Raw genomic sequence first — 18842 nt, forward strand, 5'->3', positions numbered from 1 at the left:
CAGTACTCGGAGAAGTGACCTAAAAAGCCACTTTCATGTGCCTACTTTTCTCCCAAAAATTTCTTTAAGTTTTGTAGTGAGTTTGTATCAGCGGCTGTTACCTTCTTTTGTTTTGTTTAGTCTAAGTTTGTATTTACTTTATGTCATCCAGCATGCCCTGTGCGGGGCGTGCGTGCCACAGAACACATGTGTAAGTCAGAGGGTAGCCTGCCCTAGTTGAGCCTCTCCTTCCCCTCCTGGGACTGAACCCAGGTTTCCCGGGATGGAAAAAAAGCATCTTTACAAACTTTACCGTCCAGTTTCTTTAGCTTTTGAGACAAGGTCTTGCTATATAGCAATGGCTGGCATCCAACTCTTGGTTATCTAGGCTCTTCTTCCCAAGTTCTGGGATTACAACTGCGTGGCCACTGTATCTGTTTAATTTTTATAGACACAACCTGTCCTATCATTTTGTTTGGATATAAGACAATTCTAAGGAAATAAAAGGAGGCTAAAGTTATCTCATTTCATTTCTAGACAGTTTATATGTGTATGTGGTTTACTATATACATCATAAAATCAAAAACAGGACATGTTTTTATTTTAATAACATTAGCAATAACAAATTATTAACAGTAATTAACTCTAAAAACAGATTTGTGGGAAAAAAACACACTTACATGTTCTATTTTATCAATATGTTATTTGTTTTTACACTGGCACATATTTCTTATGTCTTTTCTCAAGGTTAATAAATAAATAAACTATTTACTATTAATAAATATTAAATAAATATAATATATTTATGATAAATATATAATTATACTATAAATATATTAATTACTCTACTAATATATTGTTATATATCAATAAATACATTGCTTTAAATATTAATATTATGAATATATTATATGTTAATAAATATACAAATACAATTGCTATGCTAATTAATGTGTTGATTAATAAATATATACATATATAAGTATATAATAAATAAATATAAATAAACTATTTACTATTGTGCCAATAGTAAAGAACAGTAAAATGGCCAATGTAAAATATTGTAAAGCCCATAGGACGGAGCATGTCCTTAGGGCATGTACCAGTATGTGATCTCTCCTCAACAAAAGAGCCAGGTCCAGAGTAGCAATGCTGGAGGGCTCAGAAAGGTCCTCAAAATTAGGGACAATCGCTAACAAACTTAGTAAGTTCTAAATTTAAATATCCGGATGAGAGTGTCTCTGAATCCGTGTCTTCTGGAGAAGCAGTGTGGCCCTGAAGCTGTTCTTCACGTGACACTATGCTGAGTTCACTGCCATCGTCCCATGTACTGTGTTCCACATCCACACTAGTGGGACCCACCGAACATTTCCCCACATCCCCAAATCAAGTAGGAAAAGAACCCTGATACATTTCGGGGCATGTGAGATTCTCCTGTAAAGTGAAGCGAAACTCTAAAAGTCAACATAAGTTTGGAAGACAATGACGCTCACCTGGTTTTCTGCAGAATTCTTTGGGTTAGCTCCCACAAATACAACCTCAACCACTTCTCCCTGAAAATACAAATGGCACTTCATTAAATCTAAAGCCAGCGTCTCTGCTAGATTCCTGTTTGAAGCGTTACCCGTTATACATTCTAACACCCTAGGTGCTGTACGCATTCCACTCTGTTTCATTAAGGGATTCTCTCCTAAGTTAGTTAGGAATTGGATCCAATGAATTTTATTTTGGCAGTCTCTGATATAGATAAAGGCCCAGAGCTCTAATTTTTAATGTGGTGATACATTAAAATGGCTTCAAATTATATTACAGAGCCCTATTATAAAACAGCTACATAGACCGCAGAGAAATCAGAAGCGAACCCACACCGCTACAGCCACTCAGTCATTGACAAAGGCATCAAAACATTAATTGGAGAAAAGACAGCCTCAGAAATGACCTCCCATAGCAAAGGAAATAAACCCTAAATTAACAAATGGGATTGCATGGAATTAGAAAGTTTCATCTGTACAGCAAAAGAAACCATCAACGGAGTGAAGAGGCCCCAAATTGTTGCCAACTGTCTATCTGTCAAAGTTTCTTTTCCTATTCCTATGATAAAATTCCCTGACAGAAGCAACCTATGGGAGAAAGAGCTTGTCCTGGCTCACAGTTCAAAGGTACACATCAAGGCAACACTGAGATCAAGCTCTACATTTCCTTGATATTTATTTTATTTTTAATTATGTGTGTATGTCTATTTGTAGATATCTTCATGGGTGTGGGTGCTTGCAGAGGCCAGATGCCTCAGATTCCTTTGGAACTGGGGTTCTAAGAGAGAGCCACCAGATGTGGGTCCTGGGAACCAACTTTATGTTCCCTGGATGAGGAGTGCACACTCCTAACTGCTAAACCATTACTTCAACCCCTCTCTTTCTCCATTTTATACAGACCCTGATCTCCTTTTCCCCAAAATGCTCCTGCCTACGATTAAGATTGACATTGTGTCCAACTTTTCTAAACACTGATGTAAGCATAGACAAATGCTTCTCTTAGCTTTAATCAGAAAAGCCTCTGTACCATGAATAGCAGTGCGTGCCAGACTCCTGGCTGCTCAAGGTGCTGAGAGTCCTACAAAGTTCAGGGAATGGTGTTACAGAAAAAGGGGTGGAAAGATGGTAAGAGCTGGAGGATAGGGAGGAGGACCGTGAAATGCTATTTTTCGGGGCATGACGCAGCCATTGCAATGTGGACTCACAGCAGCTGCCCTGGGCCTGCACAAGACTGGACCTGTCAAAAGTTAATCAAAACACGGGAGGGTTCTAGTGGTGCCCTACCCATTTCTTCTAGCCCCGTGGCTATTTATGGATTCTAGGTGATGGGCGGTCATTATGTTCAGATGTGTACCCACTGATGCGCCCACCTGGCTCTGCTGTCTAATTCTATACCCACGATCATACAGATGGTGCTGATTAAACTCAGTGGGACATAAAGCAAAACAAAAAGACACAAACACGGGAACAGACCTGCAGGGAGGAAGGAGTGTTGACATGAGGGGGAAAGAGATAAGAGAGAGTGGGGAGTAATCAGAAAGCAATCTATTCACATCTGAAATCACTGAATAACAAATTCATTTAATTACAAAAACTTAAAGAAGTATATACCTCAATGGTAACTTTTACTGGGAATTATACCACAGTAGCCTCTCCTAAAATATATTTAAAGTGCAAAAAAAATTAATAAATAATAAATAAATATGTTAAAATCGGAGAAAGAAAAGCTGGGTTTTCCAACATCAATTAACACAATCAAGATAACTTTCCACGGGCTTGTGCACGGGTCCATCTCCCAGGTGATCCTAATTTTTTCAAGTTTGATAATTAACATTAGTCATCATAAGGTCTGATTATGTATTCAAATCTAGGCTCTAGAGAAGAATTCCTGAAATTAAACACCAAAAAGCGAATCATCTAAAATCAATAAATGAGATAATGAATGGAATAGAATGTTCTGAAAGGGAGCAAGACAAATGTCCTAGAGATGTTTTCTTCAAGTACACTCAACATCATTAGCTGTCAGGGAAATGCAATTTAAAACCACATTGAGATTTTATCTCATGCCAGCTTGGACTGGCTACAGCAGCCGAAGCAGCTGCTGGGGAGGATGAGGGAAAGAGAGTCCCTTGCTGCCTGCTATTGGAAATGTTCTCTGAGGCAGCCTGTACAATCAGTAGCTAGTCTTCTCAGAAATTAAGGCTGGGGCTAAGAGATCATCCAGCTTTACCACCCCTGGGCATATACAAGAATTCCAAGTCAGCAGATGTCCCAGCTCGGTTCTCTATTGCTGTGGTAAAAGGCTGACCAAAAACTACCTTGGGAAGAAAGGGTTTATTGGTCTTAAACTTATACTTCACAGCCCATCCTTGAAGCAATGCAGAGCAGAGACTCAAAGCAGCGGCCTGGAGTCGAGAACCGAAGCAGACACCATGGAGGAGTCACGCGCTTGCTTCCCCATGGCTTGCAGGGCCTGCTTTCTTACACAGCCAAGGACAGCTCGCTTGGGAGCAGCACTGCCCTCAGTGGGCTCCCTCCACACTGAGCATTCATCACAGACATACCCATAGACCAATCCGAGAAGGACAATTCTGCAGGTTCCCTCTTCCTGGTGACAAGAACTAACCAGCTCAGCCTATCGGGAAAATATCTGTGTATCTGTGTTTATTGCAGGACTATGGTCAGGAGCTAAGATAGGAAATCATCCTACATGTTCATTAACAGATGACTAGATTAAATGCAGCACAATAGAGTTTTATGCCCTTATGAAGGAGAAATAAATTTGCAGGAAATGTAACAGAACTGGTGATCATGGAATTAAACATATGAAGCAAGACTCAGAAAGACAAACATGACATGCTTTGCCTCGCATGTGGGTATAGAATAAATACATGTAAATAAATATATGATATGTGACATGAAAGTAGAAAAATCTATGGGGCTTAAAAATAGATATGAGGTAGGTTTCTTTGTGACATTGTTACAAATACATACATATAAGTATATATATATATATATACTTAAGTATATGTAATAAGTATATATAATATATAATAATGAGAATATGTATATACTTATTATTTGTCTCCTAGATCCTTTTATTGCTGAATGATTCTTCTTCCCTTCTGCTTTGATGACATGAATATTCTATTTCCCTCCCATGTTCTCACTTCTGCCCTCCCTTCAGACCACTTTCTTTCTATCTCTTTGTATGCTAATAAAATTGTTCAAAAGAAACAATTTGTACAGCACAGAAGCAAGCACAAATCCACGTAAGAAGGCTCCAGCTTTGCCTACACTCTGCTTAATCACAGGCCTCGGAAGCTTTTGTTCTTTATTCCATCCCCGGCTTGGTTGTTCCAACTCATGAATATTTTGTTGCATCAACTCAGTTGGGATTGAGACTGTGGTCAGACGTTGGACTATGATTCCCATGGCACTTAGCAAAGACACATTAGCATCACGGGGACTCTACAAGCTCTAACAGGAAATCAGTAGGACAAGCCAAGGGTCAGGATTCATCCCAGCTCTCATCAGTAAAAACAAGTTTGAGGAGACTTCGGGGAGGGAAGTGGGGAGCAAGTAACAACAAAATGAACGTGTGTGTGTGTGTGTGTGTGTGTGTGTGTGCGTGTGAAAATATAAAAATGAAACCCATTTCTTTGTATGCTAATCAAAACCAAAATGTCAACAAATGGAAAGAAGGTTAATATGCATGGCCTTCAACTGGAAGCGAACTATGCTGGGTAAGGAATATGCCTAAAGTGGACGCAGAGGTACAGAAAGGGCAATGGCAGTGCTAAGGTCACACACAGCCCAGGAGGACTGTTTGTCCCAGCTTCTTGGCTTACGGTGTCAAGGTTATAGAGGTGGAGTAGGGAGGTGTGTCCTCTTGTGTTTTCTGGAAAACTATGCAAGGGATACGAACCAGTATTTGATTATTATTTACTCAGGAGCAACATTCTACAAACAGAATCAACAGAAAGGGTCTCTTTCATCTTATATCTTGGAGACAGGGCAGGAGCTTGAGGCTGGAATTAGCACAGAGAGCATGAAGGAGTGCTGGCAACTTGTTTGCTCCTCCTGACTTGCTCTGTTTGTTTTCTTACACACCCCAGGAGCACCTGGCCAGGGATGGCACAATGGCCAGTGGGCTAGGCCCTCCTACCTTATCAGCCATTGATCAAGAAAATGCCCTACAGATTGGCCTACAAGACAACCCTGTGGGGCCAATTTCTTGGTTAAGTTTCCTTTCTCCCACATAGCCCCAGCTTGTGTCAAGTTTAGAAAAACTACCCAGCCGACGAGCTTATCATAGTACTTGGCTTATATAGTTGCTCCTCTGCTTGGATTTTCCTGTGTCTCCTTCTGCTGGTCCCTTTAGTCTCAAAAAAAAAAAAAAAAGTTTCTGTCTGTTTTCATCTCCTATGTATATATGTCTAAATCTAGAGAAAACAGGCCTTATTTGTCTATCACCCCCACTCCCCTTTCTTTACCTCTGCCTACACTTGAGGCATATTTGCTACCCCAACATAGTTCCCTCGCACAGTAGTTACCGCAGAGAAGGCTGGAATTCCAGGGGTTAGAACTGCTCAGAGATGATGGGATCATAAAAGCACTAGCTTCACCAAAGGGTGTATCCATTTTTTTTCTCATTTATTTATTTTATTCACTTTATATCCTTGCAGACCCTCCCCTACTTCCCTTCCAGTCGCACATCTCATCTCTTCTTCTTTTCCTTAGAAAAGGGGAGCTCACTCTCCCATGCAACCCTCTGGCCTGTCAAGGTAGTCCCACCAGGGGAAAGTGATCCAAAAGCTAGCAAGTGAGTCCGAGTCCAATGCAGTCCTCACTTCCCTTACTAAAGTACCCACTTGAAGCCTCCAGTGCCCATCTACTACTTCTTTGTAGGGGGCCCAGGTCCAGGGGTATCCATTTGTATCCACTATGACCTTATATTGGACTTCCCATTAGGGAGTGAGACCTAGTTGAGAAAGCAGGTAAGTGACAGCATGCTTTGAAGGCTGTATCATGTCCCTGTCCCTTCCCTGTGTTTCTCTGTATTTCCCAGCCACTGGGAGGTAGGAAGATTTCCCCTGTCACACCCTTCCTCTGTGATGTTCTACCTTACCATGCACAGGCCAGGGTGATGGAGACATGGTTTGAGACCTCTGAAACAATGAGCCAAAATAAAGCCTCTCCACAGCTGTCATGCTTAACTCTCAGCTCCAACCCGGTGAGATTAGAATCACCCGGGAAACATAACCTCTGGGGACTTTATGAAGACATTGCAGAGAGGGGTAATTGGTGATGGAAGGCTCACCTGAACGTGAGTGCCACTACCCCAGAAGCTGGACTACCGGGATAGAACAAAAAGCAAAACGCTGAGTAGAACACCAGCGTTTGCCCCTCTGCTCCTGACCATGCGCGCAGTGAGACCAGCATCACATGCCTGCGGCCATGGCTTTTCCTCCATGGTGGAGCACATCCTGCATTCGTGACCCAGAACATACTCTGTCATCCCTGGGCTGCCGTGTCAGATGCTTTGTCACAGCAGTCAGAAAATCAACTGATACACGTGCCTTCCATTGCTTTCTCGGCTGTTTTACCTCAGTGATGAGAAACTAGCACCGTCTTCTACATCATTCACTAATTAATGGAGCATGACTATGAAGCTTAGTCATCTTCATTAGAAAAAAAAGAGAGAAATCTAGAAATGAATAAGTAAACTTATTTCGTTTGCTGATGCATAGATGCATAAATAATCCCTAAGGAATTCATGACAAAGGAAAAGAAAACCTGACAGAATTAATACGTTATTCAGCAAGGATGCAGTATACAAAATCAACATAAAATATAGCAATACCGGTCCTGCTTCATTTGTGTGTGCTTTTCTGTCCCTTGATCTAAAAGACTAGTTGGCCCTGCTCCTGTGTATGGCTCTTTGGCTATCTATTTAATAAAAAGAATAGTTTGCATTTTGGAAGTTCAATTTAATAAAGTTAACCAGCGAGGGGGAAGAGGAAGCAGTGTTTCCCACTCTCCTCACTTTTGCAGACTCTCTGCAAAGATGGAAATAGATGTCCGCATCATTGTTGCTGAAGCTAGCCTGTGGTACTGTCAGCAGCATTGCAGAAGCTAGCCTGCTGGACTGTCAGTGTCACCGCTGCTGAGGCTAGCCTGTGGTACTGTCAGAAGCATCATTGCTGAAGCTAGGATATGTAACCACTAGAAGCAGGTGATGATGTCAAGCGGCATCTCATGTCAGAAGCAAATTTCTAAAACATCCGGTGACTTTCCTGTGAGGCTTACCAGTTTGTATTCAGGTTTTGCTGGCTCCAGGACATCCCCAAAATGCCTGCCTATTGGTGATCTATCCACAATATTAGGAATAAGTGGAGGGATCAGGTTTTTGAAGAGTGAAGGCTCAGGACCACTGCTCATGTTGGCTACTGTGTCCTGAAACAGAGAGCATTTGTTAAAAATTAATAATAATAATAATAATAATAATAACGCACAGTGGAGACTGACCCCCCTACCCCCATTCATGTTCCAAGAAATGCCTTATTATGTTCTATCTGCATGAATGCGCCCACACCAGCAGAGGGCACGAGATCTCACTATAGATGGTGGTGAGCCACCATACGGTTGCTGGGACTTGAGCTCAGGAACTCAGGAAGAGCAGCCAGTCCTCCTAACCTCTGAGCCATCATTGTAATAGGAACAGGGACTGCCTCTGACATGAACTGATTGACCTGCTCTTTAATTACCTCCCCCTGAGGGGGAAGCAGCATTACCAGGCCACAGAAGAAGACAATGCAGCCACTCCTGATGAGACCTAATTGACTAGGATCAGAAGGAAGGAAAAGAAGACCTCCCCTATCAGTGGACTTGGGGAGAGGCATGCATGCAGAAGGTGGAGGAAGGGAAGGATTGGGATGGGAGGAGGGAGGGAACCACAGGGGGGATACAAAGTGAGTAAAGTGTAATTAATAAAGAATTTTAAAAAATCATTAAAAAAAAAGAAATGCCACCACTAAATGGTATTGATTGAACTTAAATTTTATTATCAGTAAACACTGAATTATTTCCTTAGTGATATTGTATGTTCCAGTTTTCTTTCCTAAAGGAAAGTCCATGTAATATAAAATTATTCAAATGATATATTTTATATGTATATTTTTATATTTTAAATTATATTTTACATGTATTTAAGGCTCTTTCTTTAGTCTATGCCTCCTTGCCCTGAAGGCAAACACAGACACAGACTCACACACACACTTGCACGCTTGCACACATGATTTGATTACCGTAGCAATCGCCTTAGCAAGGTCTCTGAAGAACTGTATGTACGCAGACAGAGTATGTGGGCCATAGATTGTAGATGCTGCTTCATACCGCTGAGCCTGCAGGAAACACAAGAAGAGGTACAGACAGCTTTGCATACATCAATCCATTTATAGAAGTATAGTATTTTCGGCAAAGTGGTGTCCGGACCACTCACAGTATTCAAAACCTGGAAATACACAGTGGTTTTTGTGGAAATAGAGAGCATTTTCCACTAACCAGCCAAAGCGAGTGGTCGCATCTTATCTTTGTAAAGGCGATGAGCTCTTTCTGCTTTTTCCAGTTAGGCTACCATTTCTTTTCATCTGAAAGATATTACCATCTCCCACTTTGCATGCCTGTGTCTATTATTCAGTTCTTGCATTATTAGTGATCTCTCCCAGGTTGAACATCAGAAGAGAAAATGAGGGTAGAAAGTATCCTGTTTAATAATTCCTAGATAAGTTGGCTGCTAATGGTCCCTTCTGAGGAAGGACTTGACCACACCATGGAGCCGTGAAATGCATGTCATTACGAACTCCCTGCCTTTGTGGCTCTTCAAGAACCTCAAAGCCATCAGTGGATGAGACCCCTCAACATCCCAGAAACACCAGCTCTCCCTGCAGTATCCCTCATGCCACTCTGGCAGTATCTCCATGGCAATCTGTTGGCAGCCATCATAGGCCACCTGTCTTTCTCCCTCATCCTACATTGTATAAATCTGCAGAGTGTGTCATTATACCTCCTTAAAATTGTTCTCAAAGTTTTCTGTTTTCCTTTCTTCTTGGCCTTACCTCTGTGTAAATTTTCATTTCCCATCCAGATCCTAACTCTAATGCCTCTGTGTGGAGACAGAATTTGATTACCAACACTACCTTCCCAATGACGTTCCCATAGATATCACAGGGTGAATCAAAGCACGCTGACCAAAACCTTCTCAACAGTCAGTATTTGAATAAACTGCAAAGGGACTCTTCCCTTCTCTTGCCCTGCCTCCCTCTCTAGCCCTCTGTTGACCATAGCCCATCAATGTGCTATGTCTAGTCTCTGGACTTTTGTGCACATGCCTGCTCAATGTAGAAGAGATTTGTAACTCTTTATTTGCTTGACTGACCCTAACATATTGTCAAAAACTCAGATAAATGCCTGCTAGTCCTCATCTTTTGTTTTAAATATTTGTTTGGTTTTGTTTGTTCTTTTACTTGGTGGTTTTGTTTTGTTTTGTGTTTTGGTAGTAACTGGAGTTACAAGTGCTTCTGAGCATCCATGCAAGTGCTAGGAACCGAACCTGGGTCTTCCACCTTTCAGTGGTCTTAACTGTCGGGCCATCTCTTCGGGTCCCAGTTCTCATCTTTATCTGCTTTCTCCTCTATCTCTGATGGAACATCGTGGAAAAAGCAGATTGTTTTCATTATTGTTTCCCCCGAAAATGACTAGCAGTGTCTATGGTACACATCAGTGAATGGGTCAAGAGTAAACTTTGCAGAAACATAATCCTAGATAGGGAAACACGTTTGCAGGGATTCCCAACATTGTTTGTGCCATGGACTTTGGAAGTCTATTGAGACCTGTAGAACACCTGGCAGGATAATGGGGTTTTAAGTGCATAAAACAAAACACTTAAAATCGAGCAGCACAAATTAATGGGAATACCTCCATCAACCTACGGTAACCAAATTTACAAAATAATATCTGCCTCTTTTTTGCACTATCAGATAGCTTGATGAAGGCAGACCTAGTAACTGCTGTAATTTTCACAGAAGAAAGAGAATAAAAGCTGTTTCTGGGTCTGTAAGGACTGGGTGACAAAGTAGTGAGTGCTGTTAGCATCACTGCTGTTTGTTGAAGGGAATGCTAAGTAACAGAGAGCCTTGGGAAACGTTCCGTTGTTCTTAACCCAGGTTAAGAGCTTTCACCCGACAATGCTACCATATGGATCTGAAATGCACCCTCAAAGTTGCATGTGCTGATGTCTTGGTTCTAAAGAAAATGTTACAAGGAGTTGGTGGCACCCACAGGAAGTGTAGCCTAGAAGGTCTTCAGGTCATGGGGTCGTGCCCTGGAAGGGACTCTTTACATTTACCTTCATGGCTATGAAACAAAGAAGTTCACCCCACCATGAACTCTCATATCTACCCATATACCCAGCAACACCCAAAAGCTATGCGTGCATAATATTATGGACTGAAGCCTCTAAAACTGTAAGCCAACACTACCGTTCTCTTTATAAGCTGTGGTCTCAGGCGGTTATAATGTTGGGAAGATGACTAACACAACTAGGGTTTCCTAGAAGTCAGAATCCTTCAGCAAAGCTAACAGAGGGCAGCAGGACAGATTCCAATGCTTGTATACTTGTATCACTAAATATTTGACAAGGGATGGCTCTATGCTCCTATATGGACTGCTATGAGGTGCCATAAGATCTATTCATAACCATTAATTGTGGATCTCTAGGCTATTGTTGTATTTAACTAGTTATTGTTTAAAAAATATCTGGGCTGCTTTCAGAACTGCCTATAAAAAATAAGAAGTAATCTTGGTCACCAGATTCCTAATTGTGAGAGGGTTTGTTTTGTTTTGTTTTGTTTTGTTTTTGAGTCACATCATAGATAAATATTCTACTTCAGGATGTACTGCAAGGACAATGTACAGCTCCGCTTGCAAAGTTCTTAGCTAGTGCATTCAATAAACAGAAGATGACCGGTCCTACAGAAGCTTAAGACATGAAATGCAATAAGGGTAGTTATTTGCATGTCACGACCCAGTTTTATTACCAGTGTCCCTGATAAAACAAATTTCAGAAGAAGGCAGAAATCAGTGAGTCCATAAGGATGGCACATACTTGGAAGTGATGAACCCCAAACCATATATAATCCTTGGCTTATTCTCTTGGAATTCCTACCTAAAACAAAGACACCTCTCAGAGCCATGACTGAAGAAGTCTAGAAAGATTGTGCAATGAAAAAGGCATGAGAACTTTTTACTTTACCTGGTATTCCTCATATGTGGTAATGTAATGTGTATAAACATTGCTTAGACCTGAAATAATAACGGTCATATCCTTCATCCCATAAGATGCAAATTCCTAGGAGGGAAAAGTGCAAAAATTAATACCTCTTAAGTTTGCTACTCTCTGAGCTCCATTTAAAGTGCACACTGGGTATGAATTCTTGACAGCAGATGTACCTCTTAAGAAAAATCTTCCCAATGACCAAAACTGCCAAGGAATGTGCAGGTGTCAAAGATTTTAGTACGAGTATGTTTATTAGACCCAAATATCAAGACAAAACATTTATTAGTATATCATTTTACAACTATTTCTAATACATCCTGAATCTGAAAAAATATATAGGGAAAAAACTCCCCAAATGTGATGGTTTTATTTAGACCATTCATGGGGTTCTAAGCAACCTCTAGATATAATTTACTATTTACATCATAACAAACACTATCATTTTTTAATTATTTAAATACAAATGCCAGTGAAATGTTTTAACCTGGTTATAATTCCCTTACCTTTTAGTTCTGATTCTTAAATAACTGATATTTCATATTTACCTCCATCCACTGATGTCAAGAAGGATAAGCTTTATTTATTTTAGGAAAGACTAATTTAATAGACTTTTCTCTTCGTCAAATGTAAACGTGCAGTCTGGTGAAGCAATGTACACCTGTTATCCCAGCACTCAGGGAGGCAGAAGCAGGCAGATTGCTGTGAGTTTGGGGCTTGCCTGGTCTCCAAAGCAAGTCCAGGACAGCCAAGGCTACAAAGGAAACTCTGTCTCAAAAAAAAAAAAAAAAAAAAAAAAAAAACCTACAACAAAAAATGTAAATGTTCAGGCATTGTATTTCATATTTAACTTACTTTTTTAACTGCCTCTCGAAATCTTCGTCCCGACATGGTTCTGAGTCAAGAAAACAGAACTGTGTAACCATCCTCCCATTTGGAATGCATGTAAACCATTCAAAACGGCTTTTAGTAAATGAAAAAAAAAAACAAACAGCCTAGCTCAACACAGAAACACAGAGCAGTAAAATAAGTAAGAAGTCAGTGTTGTAAAAAAGCTTAGCTTTTTCCCTTGTCTGGCCTATCTTCAATGCAAATCCTGAACTGAACACAGTTGAACCCTAGAGGGAAACAAAACCAATGAGCATCACTGAGAGAAGAAGACTATCAAGAATTGGGCTGTAGCTCGATAGTGGAGGACTTCCCTGACAGGTGCAAGGCCCAGGGATTCACCCTGGTGCCACAAAAATATGACAACATCATTTTCTATTTCCCAGGATCAACATAATGTGCCAGTTACATCTTACATGAATGAGGGTGAGGCAGAGAGAAGCCTTGATACTTCCCCCCACCTACAAAGAACTTGCTGTTTCACTTTTTATATTGAATCCTTCAATAAAATGCTGCTTACTAGGCCTGCTTATAAGTGCTAGTGATTTAATGGAATGGAATCTTCCAAGAATGGAAGATGACCGCCAGATAAATGAGGGAGTGGGGTAACAATGAGCAGAGAATAATAAAGTGGATAAGGGTGAAAGGGAATGACGGGAGTGATGATAGCAGTGGGGGTGCTGGTGTTGCTGCTGATGTGAGAGTGGCCGTGGCGGGTCATTGTTGATAAAGATAATTTCATGCAGTACGAGTTGAATTGGCATCTCTATTCGAGATTGGAGCAAAGGATGAAAAAAAAAAAAAAAAAGAATTAAGAGACTTAGCCGAGGCTAGCTGGAAAGAATGTTCCTACAAAATGAACCACAAGTTCCAAGTCCCTGGGCCCAGCACATGCTCAGCAGATCTAAGAAGTGAATCTGTAGTTCTCGCTATACAGAAAACCTTGACAATGATTCAGGGTGATTGAGTCAGGGGGAGCAAGAGGGAAAGTCAAAAGAAATCACACCAAGGAGCTTGCTGAGAAGCAGACTCTCGGGAACTACGGGGAAGTTGGAAGGAGCTGAGGGAATTGCTGGAAGAAGATGGGAAAGGATTGGAAGGCCCTGAACAGAGAAGTGGCGTGTTCGGGTCCTGGCTTAAAGCAGTGGTTCTCAGCCTGTGGGTCACAGGTGCTTTGGCAAACCTCTGTCTCCAAAACCATTTACAATATGATTCATCAGGCTAGCAAAATTACAGTTATGAAGTAGGAGAGAATAATAATTTTATGGTTGGGGTCGCCACGACATGAGGACCCGTATTAAAGGGCCCTGGCATCAGTGTGGTTGGGTACCACTCGTGTGACACATGTAACTGGCCGCTCCGCTGAGAAAGCACTACTGAGGACTAATGAAGAAGCCCAAACCGGAGGTTACTGAGTGAATGATAGAGGTGATGGAGGATGACAGAATGTGTTGGCAGAATATAGGAATTTGGTGAATTCTTGAAAGAGAATTCAGAGACTATTTCAACAAACTTCCCCATATAGAAATGGGAAAGATTATGAAAAATACAGGCTTAACACATTCTCCTGTCTTTTTAATATCTACACTGATGCTTTAAGGGTTTTTAATATTATTTCAAGTCTGTGTGCTAATATAATCTACTGTACTCTTTTACCATTGGAATGCCGGGCTTGTGAATTTTTCATGTTTTCCTCATTTTTCCCCCCCACAGGTCATAAGCAGAGGCAGATTTGCCCTTTAGAGGCTCCACCAAAGGAGGAAAAAATTTTTTCTCACTCTTGCCAAACACAGTATACTAGGCTGCCAAGGCATAGGCAGAGAATTATCTTCCCCTAAGATTTAAACACAGGGTCAGCAAGATGCCTCAGCAAGTAAGGGTGCTTGCCACCAAGTTTGATGAGCCGAGTTCCATCTCCAGACCCCATATGCTGAAAGGAGAGAAATGATACGAGCAACTTATCCTCTGACCTCCACAAGTATGTCACCCACAGGCCTCTCCCAAGATGCACAAAAACAGATAAATAAATGATTTTAAAACAAATGAATTCCAACGGAGATATGGTTTGTTTGGTTTTTTTACTATGAATTTTTTTTCTTATGAAGAACTTACGTAAATTCTCCAGGGACAGCAGCTATGGCCATCGACCCAATAGTTACAATCTGAACATCAACAATATCCGGGTGCCAAGGATGTGGTTTCGTCAGCTGAGACCCCAACACAAGAAAACTATGTTAGGTATAAATTACTCCTATCATCAACAGGCGTGTAAGTTCTTTAGGCAATTTTAAATGTCTGTAACTAAGTCTGTTGTTGTTGTTGTTGTTTTTTTCACCATATCATAGGATTCATTTCTAACTATGTTGTAACATGAAACACATCATGTGCATAGTTATGTCCTGGTCTTAGCGTAAGAATCGCAAATGCTGTACCACCCTGACCTCAACAAATAAGTTTTGGTGGAGTGTTACAAGCGTTCCACCAGGATACTGTAAGAGACAAACTGTCTCCTCAACGAATATAGAATGCTGTTTGGAATGGTTTGATGCAATCATTTCTATTTTTAACTCTTGTGGTGCTTTACGTTTAGAACTCTCAAGTCTGGCCTTTTCTTCCAAGGTTCCTCTGAGAGAGTCTATCCTTTTCCATATTCTGACCTTTTCTTCCCTCTTTCACCTACCTTAAGAATTTTAATAGGATACTGGGAAAGTCTACTTTTTAAATACTTACACTTCAACAACTCATGCTTCTATAAATAGTGGGATGAGTTTTTAACGTTGCAAATGTAAAAAAAAATAAAATAAAAAATAACATGTTCTCAAGTAGTGTTAAAAGAAATTTCTTTAGCCAGGCAGTGGTGATGCTCATCTTTAATCTCAGTACTCGGGAGGCACAGGCAGGTGGATCTCTGAGTTCGAGGCCAGCCTGGTCTGCAGAGCAAATTCTAGGAGAGCCAGGGCTACACAGAGAAACCCCATCTTGAAAGAAAAAAACACAAAAGTTGCCTTCGATTAATGATACTGCCAGGTAAGCAAAAGGAATTGAACTGGCTCTGCAGCACTAACACAAAAAGACAGGCACGGTGGCATGTACTTAATCTTAGCACTGGAGGTAGAGACAGGGGATCTCTGGGGCTGGCTGGACAGCCAGTCTAGACTAATTGGTGAGCCCCAGACCCCAGTGAGAGACCATGTCTCAAAATATAAGGTGTGTACTCCAGAGAATAACATCTGAGGTCACCTCTGGTCTCCACATACCCACCCCCACACACACATACATGCACACTTACATACACAAACAAAAATACATATATACAGATATAAAGAGCCAAGTAAACAACATGTAGGAGAATTGAAACGTGAGCATTGTCCTATATGACCTAGATGTTCTCCTCTACAAAGAACTCTTCACAGACTGCCTCCCTGGAGCCTGAATAGCCTGAGTGTTTGTCTTCCTTTTTCATATTCCAATCTCCTAGGTTTTTTTTCCTTGATAATTAGCTAACTTGGTATATCTAATAGTAGTAATTCTTTAGCGTTGGAACCAGCATTCAACTTTTTAATATTAAAGATCCATGGGGGTGTGGCTAACAGAGAAGGCGCTGCAGGTAAAGCGCCAGCCACACAAAGCTGAGTTCAGTCCTCCAGGACCCATGTGAAAATGCAAAAAGCGAACCAAATCCACGAAAGCGTCCTCTGACTTCGACAAACATTCCCCGCACACATAAGCACGTGTAATAATAAATAATAATAACATAGCAGTAGTAAATATGTCTTAGTAATAAATAGCATATTCTGTAAGAATATCTAAGTAAGATCTTCCATGTCCGTAAACATTGGCAATTTATTAACTGATGGCTTAACCTAACTACAAAGTATAATATCCTGACTTCATTATGACAATCAAGTGTCTTACCTCTCCAGTGTGAAGTAGAATTGGTTTAGGTTTCTGGCATTCTACGATTTCCTCAGATGGTCTTCCCAAGAGTTGATCCCGAAGAGTGTCCCAAAATGTATCCCCTTCTGTTGTTCCTATTAGAATTGTTATAATAAATAAGACTCCTTATATTAACTATCCCTCTAAGGATGTCATAGTTCAGACAGGAGTGCACACAAACATTTTAGACATTTCAGATATTTTGTTAAGGTTGTCATTCAATGGCCTCAACAATTTGAGCAATAGAAGGGGCAGTGTTTCCTTTACGTTACAAAATAATAGCCCCTAATTAGCCTGTCATTTTTATAAACAATAACAGAATACGTTTTGTGTGGTATTCTCAAAGTTGTATTTATACTAACCTTGCTTGCTTATGTCGTAAGTAAAGACAGTTTTATATAATCCACAGATTTTTGAACTGCATCACCTTTTCCTCACTTTAAAAGCAAATACTGATAACTTCAACATGAATACCAGCTGTCTGGCTTTTGGGTCTAAAATAGTAAAACTTTTAGAACTATGGGATAAGCCTTCATGATAGTGAATGGTTTTTGATGTGATGTAAGCCACTAGTAACAAAAAGGAATCTGATCTGGATGTTTGCGTCTCAAAGAACATAATCAAGAAATTGAAAAAACAACTTATCAAATCAAGAAAAATTTTTCAAATAATTTGTCCAATGAGGGATTTCATACAAAAATATATTTTAGAAAGCTTCATAACTCAATAATTAAAAAAAAAACCCAAACTCAAAGAAAAAGTACATGAACAAACAGTTTCTTTGGGGGTGCAAATCAAAACCACAAAGAAACAGCATTCCACACACACGCTGGCTGGAGTCAGCATGCCAGATAACACAGACTGGCCAAGATGTGGAAAATCTAGATGTTTTACTAGATGCATTGCAGACACAGACATACAACAATGCAGCCCTTTGGGAAGTCATAAGATGGTGCTTCAGATGTTACAACACCGTTAACGTAGGACCAGCAAGCGCTCTTCTCGACACACATCCAAGAGGAAAACTGCAAACACAGACCCACGCAATCTCTTGCATCTGTGTGCTAAGGGAGGCATTGTTCATAATATACAAAAAAAAAAAAAAAAAAAGTAGAACAACCAAAACATCCATCAACTGAGCAATTGGCAAACAAATAACCAGGAGGGGGTGGAGAGCTCCCACACTCTACAGCTCTATGCACCTTCAAAGCACAATGCTACACAAAAGATACAACAAAAACCCAGACATTGTACGTTCCCCAGTGAAGTGTCTGAGGCAGCAAAACTAGCAACGGGAGGATTATGGGTTGCTTCTACACAGGCAGAAAAGGTGTAGCAGTTTCCGTTAGAGGGATGGAAATTCCAAAGTTGACTTTGGGAAAGTTGTATGTCTGTCAATATATTAAAAACCACCAAATATACTTTAAGTAGCCGACTCACATGGCTCATGAATTATTTCTCAATAAATAATTGCTGTTATTGAGGTTTCCTAAAATATATTTTACATACAATTCCTTTATCAGATATATTATTTGAAAATATTTTCTCTCATTCTCAAGGTTGGGTTTTTTTTTCTCTCTCTCTCTCTCTTCATTATACTCTTTGTACACTGTCATCACAAAGAAACAATGGCTGCTTAAAGTAATGGATACCCTGGGGGCGGGAAGGCGGCTCAGGGAGTAAAGTGCTTGCCTCCAAAGTGTGAGAATCTGAGTGCAGAGCCCCAAAACCCACCTAAGAAGGCAGGGGCATAGTGTACTCCTGCAACCTCCGTAACAGCAAGATGGGTGGATCCCTAGGAGCAGGAGGGCTAGCCTGGCCTACGTGGCAGTTTCCAAGCCAATGAGAGAACCTGTCTCTAACGGTAATTGAAAGGCATTTGAGGTCCAAAACCTCTGATCCACAGACACACATACACACACACTAACGGTATTACCAAGGTTCGTTGATAAGCTGAAATGCCAAGAGAATATGTTTCTGCTTGTATTTGAATTAACAAAGCTCAGGGAGAAAAGACTCCTATCCCTGGGAAATCTGAGACATCACACACACCCAAACACGGCCGGCCTGGCGCTGCCTGAGTTAGACAAGGAAATCACAAACACAGTGGCCACGGAGAAGCTTCACTAGGAAGTGAAGCCGGAAGCCCACATTCCATCCTCCTCCATCTC

At 40.8% G+C, this 18842-nt stretch overlaps 1 protein-coding gene across 5 annotated transcripts in view; it reads right to left on the reverse strand.

Moving 5' to 3' along the window:
* The window catches only part of Asah2 (N-acylsphingosine amidohydrolase 2), a 94342-nt gene that overhangs the window by 7964 nt on the left and 67536 nt on the right, over window positions 1–18842 (reverse strand). For all 5 annotated transcript variants that reach the window (XM_060388359.1, XM_060388362.1, XM_060388364.1 and 2 more), the window contains 7 exons: window positions 16651–16766; window positions 14848–14942; window positions 12703–12742; window positions 11827–11922; window positions 8822–8917; window positions 7824–7970; window positions 1473–1532 (listed from right to left, as the gene is read on the reverse strand). In XM_060388359.1, the coding sequence (XP_060244342.1) occupies window positions 1473–1532; window positions 7824–7970; window positions 8822–8917; window positions 11827–11922; window positions 12703–12742; window positions 14848–14942; window positions 16651–16766 (650 nt within the window). The remainder of the gene's footprint in view (window positions 1–1472; window positions 1533–7823; window positions 7971–8821; window positions 8918–11826; window positions 11923–12702; window positions 12743–14847; window positions 14943–16650; window positions 16767–18842) is intronic.

The sequence above is a fragment of the Meriones unguiculatus genome, chromosome 1, assembly GCF_030254825.1.
Source record: "Meriones unguiculatus strain TT.TT164.6M chromosome 1, Bangor_MerUng_6.1, whole genome shotgun sequence".
NCBI classification, from domain to species: domain Eukaryota; kingdom Metazoa; phylum Chordata; class Mammalia; order Rodentia; family Muridae; genus Meriones; species Meriones unguiculatus.